The sequence below is a fragment of the Gorilla gorilla genome, chromosome 6 (genome assembly GCF_029281585.2).
Source record: "Gorilla gorilla gorilla isolate KB3781 chromosome 6, NHGRI_mGorGor1-v2.1_pri, whole genome shotgun sequence".
In the NCBI taxonomy this organism is placed as follows: Eukaryota; Metazoa; Chordata; class Mammalia; order Primates; family Hominidae; genus Gorilla; species Gorilla gorilla.
The window spans coordinates 85,037,996-85,050,399 of NC_073230.2; the positions used below are offsets into that span (position 1 = coordinate 85,037,996).

At 48.7% G+C, this 12,404-nt stretch overlaps 1 protein-coding gene across 1 annotated transcript; it reads left to right on the top strand.

Annotated features, from left to right (window-relative positions):
- The first annotated feature begins 332 nt into the window (after positions 1-332).
- CCL24 (C-C motif chemokine ligand 24) lies at positions 333-3,315 on the top strand. Its single transcript, XM_031013248.2, has 3 exons — positions 333-496; positions 716-833; positions 2,176-3,315. The coding sequence occupies exons 1-3, from the start codon at positions 424-426 to the stop codon at positions 2,342-2,344; spliced, it is 360 nt and encodes a 119-aa protein (XP_030869108.1). The 5' UTR covers positions 333-423; the 3' UTR covers positions 2,345-3,315.
- The last annotated feature ends 9,089 nt before the right edge of the window (positions 3,316-12,404 follow it).

Consider the following 12,404-nt stretch of genomic DNA (forward strand, 5'->3'; position numbering starts at 1 on the left):
TCTGCCCATTTTCAGCTGAAGTAACTGAGGCTCAGGGAGGTGAGTGACTTATCCAGGACCCCACAGGGAGTGGCCAACACAGCCAGGATCCCATGGGCCTTCTGACAATGCATCCAACACCTTTGAACTTGGCCTAGGTGGGGTGATGTCCCCTCCCCCAGTTCTTTCGTTCGGAGCCCAAAATAACCCTTGACTCAGCTGGGCAACAACGGGACAACAACTTCCTCTTTCCAGACCACAGGCCTCAGGATTTTCAAGGAAGCGTGGAGGGGGCTCGGGGGCGTGTTTCCTTCTAGTTGCCCCATAAAGGGCAGAGGGAGGGAGTTTGTGGTACTCTGCAAGGACCCGAGCTCTTTATCCCTAGGTCCTTTCCTCCTGCACGTCAGCTTTGAGCCCCGAGCTGGTGCTTCTGCTCTCTGAGACATGGCAGGCCTGATGACCATCGTAACCAGCCTTCTGTTCCTTGGTGTCTGTGCCCACCACATCATCCCTACGGGTAAGACCTCTGACAGGATGCAGTTCCAAGGGCATGGCTGGGATGGCACAGTGGGGGGTGCAGGACTGACCAGCCTGGGGCTGGAGGGAAGCGCTGGGGAAAGGGCAGCCCAGTGAATGGACTGGCGGTGTTTGGTGCAGGGTTCAAGCTCCAGCTCTGAGGCCCAGAGCCAAGGGGAGGCTGGGAAAAGACGTGGCTCTTCTCTCTCTCCTCTTCTAGGCTCTGTGGTCATCCCCTCTCCCTGCTGCATGTTCTTTGTTTCCAAGAGAATTCCTGAGAACCGAGTGGTCAGCTACCAGCTGTCCAGCAGGAGCACGTGCCTCAAGGCAGGAGTGGTGTAGGTATCCTTCATGGGCACGTGGCAGGAGAGGGGCGGGGGCAGGTGCAACTCCAGGGTCCCTGAGAAGCAAGGCCAGCCAGCCCCAGCTCTGTGCATCCCTGGAGAAGTCACCTCCCCTCTCTGGTCCTCAACTTCCTTGCCCATAAAACTAGGAGGAGGATATATTTATTTTTTTAATTTCATTTTTCTTTTTAGGAGATAGGGTCTTGCTCTGTCACCCAAGCTGGAGTGCAGTGGCACGATCATAGCTCATTGCATTGCAGCCTCAACCTCCTGGGCTCAAGTGATCCTCCCATCTCAGCCTCCCAAAGTGGTGCTAGGATTACGGCCATGAACCACCACACCCAGCCAGGAGGAGGATTTTTTTTTTTTTTTTCCTGAGACGGAGTCTCTATCACCCAAGCTGGAGTGCCGTGGTACGATCTTGGCTCACTGCAACCTCCGCCTCCCAGGTTCAAGCAATTCTCATGCCTCAGCCTCCCGAGTAGCTGGGATTACAGGTACGCACCACCATGCCCGGCTAATTTTTGTATTTTTAGGAGAGACAGGTTTCACCATGTTGACCAGGCTGGTCTCGAACTTCTGACCTGAAGTGATCTGCCCATCTCAGCCTTCCAAAGTGCTGGGATTACAGGCGTGAGCCACCAGGAGAAGGATTTAGATTCAATATCTACTGAGCACCAAATATATAACAAGGCACTATTCAGGGGCACAAGACAATATCTTATCTAATTCTCTCAACAATTCTATGGGGTAGGGATGATTGTTCCCATTTTACAGAGGACAGCTGAGGCTCAGGAAGGTAACTTGCTCAAGGTCACGTGGGCCGACATATGTCTGTCCTCCAAATAGCTTCATAGGTAGTAACTATGAACTCATTTTGTAAACAGAGGCATGAAATAGAAATACAATAAGAAGGCCACGTGCAGTGGCTTACATCTGCAATCTCAGTGCTTTGGGAGGCTGAGGCAGGAGGGTTGCTTAAGGCCAGGAGTTTTAGACCAGCCTAGGCAACATAGTGAGACTCCGTTTCTGCAAAAAAATTAAAAAAATTAGCTGGGCATGGTGGCATGTTCCTGTAGTCCCAGCTACTCAGGAGGCTAAGGCGGGAGGACCGCTTGAGCCTGGGAATTTGAGGCTGCAGTGAGTTGTGATCGCCACTGCATTGCAGCCTGGACAACAGAGTGAGACCCTGTGTCAAAAAATGAAGATGACATCATCTCAGCAACTTGCAAGGAAGCCTTACTGTCTCTGGGCGTCCACATCCTCCCCGCCATGAAGTGGAGTGACCCAAGGTCCCTGTCGACCTCAGCTGATCCCCTGTCCCTTTCTTCCACAGCTTCACCACCAAGAAGGGCCAGCAGTTCTGTGGCGACCCCAAGCAGGAGTGGGTCCAGAGGTACATGAAGAACCTGGATGCCAAGCAGAAGAAGGCTTCCCCTAGGGCCAGGGCAGTGGCTGTCAAGGGCCCTGTCCAGAGATATCCTGGCAGCCAAACCACCCTCTAATCACCACCCAGCCCTCCAGCCCTGAGTTTGGGCCTGAGCTGCTTGGTGGGCTACTCGGGGCCTGGGGAAGCCACAGTGATGGGGGGAAGAGCTAATTTTCCTGTTTCTTAGCAACACTCTCCAGGGATGTGTCTCTTCTATGAAAAACCCGAGGGAGCAGGTGATGTGGTTCCCGGGGGCTGAGCAATAGCTCCAAGCATCCAAGGCTCCTTGCCTTTCTGGAGCTGGGTGAGAAGATCCCAGAAGGAGAGCAGTGGCAACTCTTTGCCTTCTCCTCCTGACCTGGTTCTGATGCTTTTTCTTTTTTTTTTTTTTCTGAGATGGAGTCTCGCTCTGTCACCCAGGCTGGAGTGCAGTGGCACAATCTCGGTTCACTGCAACCTCTGCCTCCTGGGTTCAAGTGATTCTCGTGCCTCAGCCTCCCGAGTACCTGGGACTACAGGTGTGCACCACCACACCCAACTAACTTTTGTATTTTTAGTAGAGATGAGGTTTCACCATGTTGGCCAGGCTGGTCTCAAACTCCTGGCCTCAAGTGATCTACCTGCCTCGGCCTCCCAAAGTGCTGGTATTACAGGCATGAGCCACCACACCCAGCCTACTCAAACTTTTATGTTGAAAAAAAAAAAATCATAATTTTTTTTTTTTTAAAGAAATGAATGTGGAAGACCAGGGTGAAGGGCCAGCCTGGGTAGTTTAATCTTTTTGGGAAGACATGACTTTAAGGAGATTCCCTGCTTTGTGACAGGTTGCTCCATGCTGTCTTGGGGACAAGGGCCTGTTCTGCCTTCAAATCTGGGCTCAGCCCACATTTTGGTGAGGGGAAGATAGGGTGGGGGGATAAGGGAGAGAAAAGACTCTAGCTTTCTTTTTCTATGCATGATATACTGTGTGGGTTTATCAAGAGTGTAGACACAGTTGCTGTTCTCAAATAATAGGCCAAATAAAATGCGATTCTTTTTTTCTTTGAAGGTTGTTGTGTCTTGTGTGTTCTTTTTTGTTGTTGTTGTTTACTTTTTGAAATGGAGTCTCGCTCTTGTCGCCCCAGGCTGGAGTGCAATGGCACGATCTCAGCTCACTGCAACCTCTGCCTCCCAGGTTCAAGCAATTCTTCTGCCTCAGCCTCCAGAACAGCTGGGGCTACAGGTATCTGCCATCATGCCCTGCTAATTTTTTTATATTTTTAGTAGACACAGAGTTTCACCGTGTTGGTCAGGCTGGTCTCAAACTCCTGACCTCAGGTGATCCACCCGCCTCAGCCTCCCAAAGTGCTGGGATTACAGGTGTGAGCCACTGCGCCCGGCATTTTGTGTTTTTGACTCTCCTGGAGGGGGTAGGGTTGGGCTGTGACCAATGGTGTACGTGCCCCAGAAAGCATCCCAGGCTGCCTCTCCAAGGTTGGAGGGGAAGAAGATAGCCGGAGCCCAAAGCATCTGTGAGTGACCTTGCCCTGCCGCTGGGAGTCCTGTTATTGACTTTGAAAACACACATGCACAGCTAGGTTCAATTAAATAATTAAAAAAATTTTTGAGACGGGGTCTCACTCTGTTGCCCAGACTGGAGTACAGTGGTACAATCATAGCTCACTGCAGCCATGAAATTCTGGGCTCAAGCAATCCTCCCACCTCAGCTTCTCTAAGTAGCTGGGACTACAGGTGTGCACCACCACACCCGGCTAATCTTTTCATTTTTTGTAGAGATGAGATCTTGCTTTGTTGTCCAGGCTGGTCTAGAACTCCTGGCCTCAAGCAGTTCTCCCACCTCGGCTTCCCAAAACACCGGAATTAAAGATGTGAGCCATTGCACCAGGCCCCAAACTAAATTTTTTTTTTTTTTTTTTTGAGATGGAGTTTCGTTCTTGTTGCCCAGGCTGGAGTACAATGGCATGATCTCGGCTCACTGCAACTTCCGCCTCCCGGATTCAAGCGATTCTACTGTCTCGGCCTCCCAAGTAGCTGGGATTAAGGCACACACCACCACGCCCGGCTAATTTTGTATTTTTAGTAGAGACGGGGTTTCACCATGGTGGTCAGGCTGGTCTCGAACGCCTGACCTCAAGTGATCCACCTGCCTCAGCCTCCCAAAGTGCTGGAATTACAAGGATTACAGGCATGAGCCACTCTGCCTGGCCCCAAATTTTTAAAATATTTCAACAAACACGTTATTGCACAAGGAGTTATTATGGGTATTAGGAGGCTAAAAAAATGATACACGATGATGTCTTGCTTCAAAGAATTAGAATTATAACATGAACACACTCGTGAATCAAGAGCACTATGGGTTCAAAGCCAATTCTGCTTTACAAGTTGCATGACCTTGAAAGAGAAAAACTCTTTTTCTATGCTCGCGACAGTTTCGACACCAAATATGTAAGTTTTCCACACCATGCAGCTTTCCAATTCTCTGGCTGAGTGCAGTGGCCCATGCCTGTAAACTCAGCACTTTAAGAGGCCAAGGTGGGAGAATCTTGTGAGCCCAGCAGTTCAAGACCAGCCTGGGTAACATAGGGAGATCCTTTCTCTACAAAATAATAATAATAATAATAATAATAATAAATTTATTTATTTTGAGACGGAGTCTTGCTCTGTCTCCCAGGCTGGAGTGTAGCGGTATGGTCTCAGCTCACTGCAACCTCCACCTCCCAGGTTCAACCAATTCTCCTGCCTCAGCCTCCCAAGTAGCAGGGACTACAGGCACATGCCACCGCGTCCAGCTAATTTTTGTATTTTTAGTAGAGATGGGTTTCACCATGTTGGCCAGGCTGGTCTCAAACTCCTGACCTCAAGTGATCTGCCCGCCTTGGCCTCCCAAAGTGCTGGGATTACAGGTGTGAGCCGCTGCGCCCAGCCTACAAAAAATTAAAAAGGTAGCTGGATGTGGTGGTGGTGCAAGCTACTTTGGAGGCTGAGATGGGAGGATTGCTTGAGCCCAGGAGATTGAGGCTGCAGTGAGCCGTGATCACGCCACTGCACTCCAGCCTGGGCAACAGAGCGAGACTTTGTCTCCAAAAAAAAAAAAAGAAAAAGAAAAAAAAAGGGTGCATGATCAGAGGGGCATGGATGGTGGCTCAAGCCTGTAATCCCAGCACTTTGGGAGGCTGAGACAGGCACATTGCTTGAGCCCAGGAGTTTGAGACCAGCCTGGGGAATATGGAAAATCTCATCTCCACAAAAATAAAAATAAAATTAAAAATTAAAAAAAGTGCATGATTTAGCAGAGGACAATCAGAGCTCAAACCGCTGGGAAGTGGCATGAGACCCTGTCATGGAGAAAACTCGCAATTGTCTAGAAGAATGTTCTCCCAAGCTGGGAAAGAGCCGAGACCAAAGAACTCAGAGAAGTCCAGCCTGGCGAGTAGGTGAGTGTGTGAGGATTTACATATAGGGACTCCTAGCTAGCAGCAGGACCACTCCAGAGATCCACCCCGCTACCCGTCTCTATGCTGCTTTGAAGCTAATTTTCTGGCTCTTTGCCTATTGTATGCAATGAGACTGTCTGCCTTGGCTATGTTCCCGGATATGCTCTGGGACTTTTGGGTTCTCCGCGACACCTGCCCCTTGGCTCAGCACCATGGCCTGGGAGGTGAGGTTTAAGCAGCAGACATATAAGGGGTCCCAATCCAGACCCCAAGAGAGGGTTCTTGGATCTCACACAAGAAGGAATTCAGGGTGAGTCCATAGAGTAAAGTGAAAGCAAGTTTATTAAGAAAGTAAAGGAACAAAAGAATGGCTACTCCATAGACAGAGCAGCCCTGAGGGATGCTGGTTGCCCATTTTTTATGTTTTTTTCTTGATGATATGCTAAGCAAGGGGTGGATTATTCATGCCTACCCTTTTTAGACCATATAAGGTAACTTCCTGATGTTGCCATGGTGTTTGTAAACTGTCCTGGCGCTGGTGGGAGAGTAGCAGTGAGGACGACCAGAGGTCACTCTCATTGCCATCTTGGTTTTGGTTGGTTTTAGCCAGTTTCTTTACCACAACCTGTTTTATCAGCGAGGTCTTTATGACCGGTATATTGCGCTGACCTCCTATCTCATCCTGTGATTTAGAATGCCTTAACCATCTAGGAATGCACCCAGTAGGTCTCAGCCTTGTTTTACCTAGCCTGTATTTAAGATGGAGTTGCTCTGGTTCACATGCTTCTGACACATATACCTTTTTTTTTTTTTTGCACTCCAGACTGGAGCACAGTGGGGCAATCTCGGCTCACTGCAGCCTCCGCCTCCCAGGTTCAAGCTATTCTCTGCCTCAGCCTCCTGAGTAGCTGGGATTAGAGGCATGCGCCACAACACCTGACTACTTTTTGTATTTTTAGTAGAGACAGCGTTTCATTATGTTGGCCAGGCTGGTCTCAAACTCCTAGCCTCAAGTGATCTGCCCACCTCAGCTTCCCAAAGTGCTGGGATTACAGGCATGAGCCACCATGTGTGGCCAACATATACCCTTAAATAACCTGGTGGGGATCCATCAACCTACAGATCCATCCTCCTCGGAAGTACACACCCACTCCATCAGTCTTTGCCAGCTGTGCGTGAGGGGTGGGCTTTCAGCAAGTGGGAGCAGAGTAAGTTCCCATGGTTAAAAAAAAGCCCCCAGGCACAGGGAGCCACATACTGGCAGCCAGGAGTCCGCAGAGCACACAGAGGCCCAGTAGTAGGCACTGCATATACAGTAGCTACTAAAGTTATTGTAAGTCTAATGCAAAGCAGAATAAGTAGCAATGCTAAACAATACACAGCAGGGGACATTCTGATGGGAAGAAGGAGCCTGCAGAACCAGCTTTGCAGAGTTGGCACCTGAATGGTGACTTGGGTTCCACCCTGGAGAGAGAGCATGTTCCTAAAGAGGGAGGAGAGCCAGAGCATTCAGGGATGAGACTGAAATACAGACAGTGTCCCAACTGCATGTGACAATAGGACTCTCACCACAGCCTCTGCAGCATTCAGCCTGGAGAGCCGGTGCTTGGCCCATAGTGTAACCATCCAGTGCATTCATTTTGCCCACTGCCCAGATAAAGCCAATTTATCAAGACAGGGGAATTGCAACAGAGAAGGAATTTAATTCATGCAGAGCTGGCTGTACAGGAGACCGGAGCATTATTGTTACTCAAACCAGCCTTCCCCAAAGTTCAGAGACTAGGGTTTTTCAAGAATAGTTTGGTAGGCAGTGGGCTAGGGAATGGGAGCTGCTGATGGGTTGGGGATGCAATCATACAGGTGTGGAAAATGGTCCTTTCACATTGAGTCTGCTTCTGGGTAGAGCCACAGAGGAGTCACTGGTCTGGGTGGAATCATCCAACAGTCAGAAATGCAAAAGTCTGAAAACACATCTTTTTTTTTTTTTTTTTTGGACATGTCTTGCTCTGTCCCCGAGGCTGGAGTGCAGTGGCACTATCTCGGCTCACTGCAAGCTCCGCCTCCTGGGTTCACACCATTCTCCTGCCTCAGCCTCCTGAGTAGCTAGGAATACAGGCACCTGCCATCATGCCTGGCTAATTTTTTGTATTTTTTAGTAGAGACAGGTTTTTACTGTGTTAGCCAGGATGATCTCGATCTCCTGACCTCATGATCCACCCGCCTCGGTCTCCCAAAGTGCTGGAATTACAGGTGTGAGCCACCGTGCCCAGTCTGAAAACACATCTTCAAAGGCCTATCATAGGCCGGGGGCGGTGTCTGTTGCCTATAATGCCAGCACTTTGGGAGGCTGAGGCGGGCAGATCACTTGAGGTCAGGGGTTCAAGACCAGCCTGGCCAACATGGTGAAACCCAGTCTCTACTAAAAATACAAAAATTAGCCAGGCATGGCAGCATGCAGCTGTAATCCCAGCTACTCAGGAGGCTGAGACATAAGAATTCACTTGAACCCAGAAGTCAGAGGTTGCAGTGAGCTGAGATCATGCCACTGCACTCCAGCCTAGGTGACAGAGTGAGACCCTGTCTCAAAAAAAAAAAAAACAAAAACAAACCAAAAAAAAGTCTATCACAGGTTCTGCAATAGTGATGTTATCTACATGAGTAATTGGAGAAGTTGCAGATCTTGTGACTTCTGGAACGATGGCTGGTAACTCGCCTAAATCTTGCAGAATTCAGGCCCCTCTCATCCTCCTAACCTTGTGGTCTTTCTTGTGTTTTACAAAGGTGGTTTAATTTGGGGGAAGGGCTATTATCATTTAAACTATAAACTAAATTTCCCCCAAGTTAGCTTGGTCCAAGCCCAGGAATGACCAAGGGCAGTTTGGAGATTAAAGGAAAGATGGGGGTTGGTTGGGTCAGCTCTTTTTCACTGTCATCATTTTCTCACTATTATGGTTTTTGCAAAGACAGTTTCAGTAGCTGCCAGCTTCCCTATTCTCCCCACTTTTCCAACTCAGAACCAGCCATAGAAAGTCAATGATGCCAGGCGCGGTGGCTCACGCCTGTAATCCCAGCACTTTGGGAGGCTGAGGAGGGTGGGTGGGGGGGATCACGAGGTCAGGAGATCGAGACCATCCTGGCTAACATGGTGAAACCCCGTCTCTACTAAAAATACAAAAAAAATTAGCCGGGCCTGGTGGTGGGCGACTGTAGTCCCAGCTTCTCGGGAGGCTGAGGCAGGAGAATGGCGTGAACCTGGGAGATGGAGCTTGCAGTGAGCCGAGATAGTGCCACTGCACTCCAGCCTGGGCAACAGAGCGAGACTCCGTCTCAAAAAAAAAAAAAAAAAAAAAGAAAAGAAAGTCAATGATACAGACGTGCATTGCTCAAGGGTTGTATGAGAAATGTGTTATTATATGATTTCATCATTGTGCAAACATCAAGTGGACTTACACAAAAGTAGATGGGCTAACCTCCTACACACCTAGGTTAGATGGTCTAGCCTATTGCTTCTGCACCCACCTTTGCAAAAATTAAAACCAAGGAAATTATGAGACCGTGAGAGAAATCTGCCATGGCTGACTCCATCTTGCTTCTAGCCTCACAGGTTGGCTGTCTTTGCTCATTCCTGGGCATGGGCCATGCTAACTTTGAGAGAAATTTAGTTTATAGTTTAAATGGTAATAGCCCTTCCCCAAAACTAAACTGTTCTTGTAAAACTAATGAAAGGTGATCAAGTTAGGGCCGGGCACGGTGGCTCATGCCTGTAATCCCAGCACTCTGGGAGGCCAAGGCAGGTGGATCACCTGAGGTCAGGAGTTCAAGACCAGCCTTACCAACATGGTGAAACCCCGTCTCTACTAAAAATACAAAAAAGATTAGCCAGGCGTGGTGCCGTGTGCCTGTAATCCCAGCTACTCGGGAGGCTGAGGCAGGAGAACCACTTGAACCCAGGAGGCGGAGGTTGCAGTAAGCTGAGATCACGCCACTGCACTCCAGCCTAGGTGCCAGAGAGAGACCCTGCCTCAAAAAAACAAACAACAACCAAAAATACCCTCCAATCCCTGAACTCTCAGGGAGACTGATTTGAGTAATAATAAAACTCTGGTCTCCTTTACAGACAGCTCTGCATGAATTAAACTCTCTCTCTTGCAATTCCCCTATCTTGATAAACTGGCTCTGTCTAGGCAGCAGGCAAGGAGAACCTATCGGGTGGCTACACTCCTAGGCTACAAACCTGCACAAGCATGTAACTACTGAACACTGGAGGCAACTGCAACACGATGATAAGTATTTGTGTATCTGAACATATCTACACATACAAAAGGTAGAGTATAAATTTAGTATTATATCTTATGGGGTGGGGCCACCGTTGTATATGTGGTCCATCAGGCTGGGTGCAGTGGCTCATGACTGTAATCCAAGCATTTTGGGAGGCTGAAGTGGGTGGATCACAAGGTCAGGAGTTTGAGACCAGCCTGGCCAACATGGTGAAACCTCATCTCAACTAAAAATACAAAAATTAGCCAGGTGTGGTGGTGCACACCTGTAATCCCAGCTACTCAGGAGGCTGAGGCAGGACAATCGCTTGAACCCAGGAGGTGGAGGTTGCATTGAGCTGAGATTGTGCCACTGCACTCCAGCCTGGGTGACAGAGTGAGACTCTGTCTCAAAAATAAAGAAATAAGTAAAACAAAGCACCCCGTGCCTTCCCTCTTTCCTACTGCAAAGTGTTCCCTCTCCCCTGCCTGCCTCTGAGTCTCTTCAAGGGATGGAGGCTGACCCTCTTGCTGTAGCAAGCTCAGAGTGAGTAGTGTGTTAGTTTTCATTTGGGCGGTCTTCATTTATTTTCCCAGAGGTTGTATCGTATGGTGTCTATACTCCAGCCAGGGGCCTTGAGAGGATTGAAGCAGGCAATGCAGAAGAAGAGGGTAGCAGGCACTTGGGAGTGTGGGGAAGCTGGCACTCTGTTGCACTACCAGCTAGAGTGTCTACTGGACCAGCCTCTTTGGAGGACAATCTAGTAACATCTGCTAAAACGCTTAACACACATATCTGTTGACCCAGCAACTCCACTTCCAGAAGGGAGCCCTATGCAAATGCACAGAGATGCATGGGCAGGGAGGTTTATTGCAGTAATATCGGTAGTTGTGGAAAACTGGCAACAACCTCATTTGCCCATTCATAGATGACTCGATAAAGATCTTTTTTTTTTTTTTTTTTTTTGGGATGGAGTCTTGCTCTGTCATGCAGGCTGGAGTGCAGTGGTGCGATCTTGGCTCACTGCAACCTCCGCCTCCCCGGTTCAAGCGATTCTCCCGCCTCAGCCCCTCCCTGAGTGGCTGGGATTACAGGCACCTGCCACCACGGGCTAATTTTTGAATTTTGTAGAGACGGGCTTTCACCATGTTGGCCAGGCTGGTCTCGAACTCCTGACCTCGTGATCTGCCTGCCTTGGCCTCCCAGAGTGCTGGGATTACAGGCATCAGCCACCACGCCCTTCCAAAGATCTATTTTTAAATGAAAAAAATCAAAGTGCACAAGAGTATATACTGGATGATACTATTTGTGCAGCAAAAAAGATATACATATGATTAGTAATTTGCTGGACATACAAACTATCAAGGAACCGGGTCCCGCTCCAGACCTCAGGAGACGGTTCTCAGACCTAGTGCAAGAAAGAATTCAGGACAAGTCCATAGAATAAAGTGAAAGCAAGTTTATTAAGAAAGTAAAGTTATACAGAATGGCTACTCCATAGGCAGAGCAGCGTCATGGGGTGCTTGAATAAGCATACGTACAGTTATTTTTTGATTCTATGCTAAAGAAGGGGTGGGTTATTCATGAGTTTTCAGGGAAAGAGGTGGGCAATTCCTGGAACTGAGGATTCCTCCCCCTTTTTAAGACCATATAGCATAACTTCCTGACGTTGCCGTGGCATCTATAAACTGTTATGGCAGTGGTGGCAGTGTCTTTTAGCATGCTAATATATTATAATTAGGGTATAATGAGCAATGAGGAGGATCAGAGGTGACTTTCATCGCCATCTTGGTTTCGGTGGATTTTGGCTGCCTTCTTTACTGCAATCTCTTTTTTTGTGTTTTTTGAGATGGAATCTCACTCTGTCGCCCAGGCTGGAGTGCAGTGGCGTGATCTCGGCTCACTGCAACCTCTGCCTCCCGGGTTCAAGCGATTCTTGTGCCTCAGCCTTCCAAGTAACTGAGACTACAGGCGTACACCACCACACCCGGCTAATTTTTTTTTTTTTGTATTTTTAGTAGAGACGGGGTTTCACCATGTTGGTCAGCCTAGTCTTGAACTCCTGACCTCAGGTGATCCTCCCACCTCGGCCTCCCAAAGTGCTGGGATTACAGGCGTGAGCTACCATGCCCAGCCTTGACCAGCTTCTTTACTGCAACCTGTTTTATCAGTGAGGTCTTTATGACCTGTATCTTGTGCCAACATCCTGTCTTATCCTGTGACTTAGAATGCCTCACATCCTGGGAATGCAGCCCAGTAGGTCTCAGCCTCATTTTACCCAGCCCCTGTTCAAGATGGAGTCACTCTGGTTCACATACCTCTGACAGGATGGCAATTCAGGACTAGGATCTGGGAGAGAGAATTTTTTTTTTCTTTTTTTTGTTTTTTGAGACGAGTTTCGCTCTTATTGCCCAGGCTGGAGTGCAATGGTGAGATTTCAGCTCC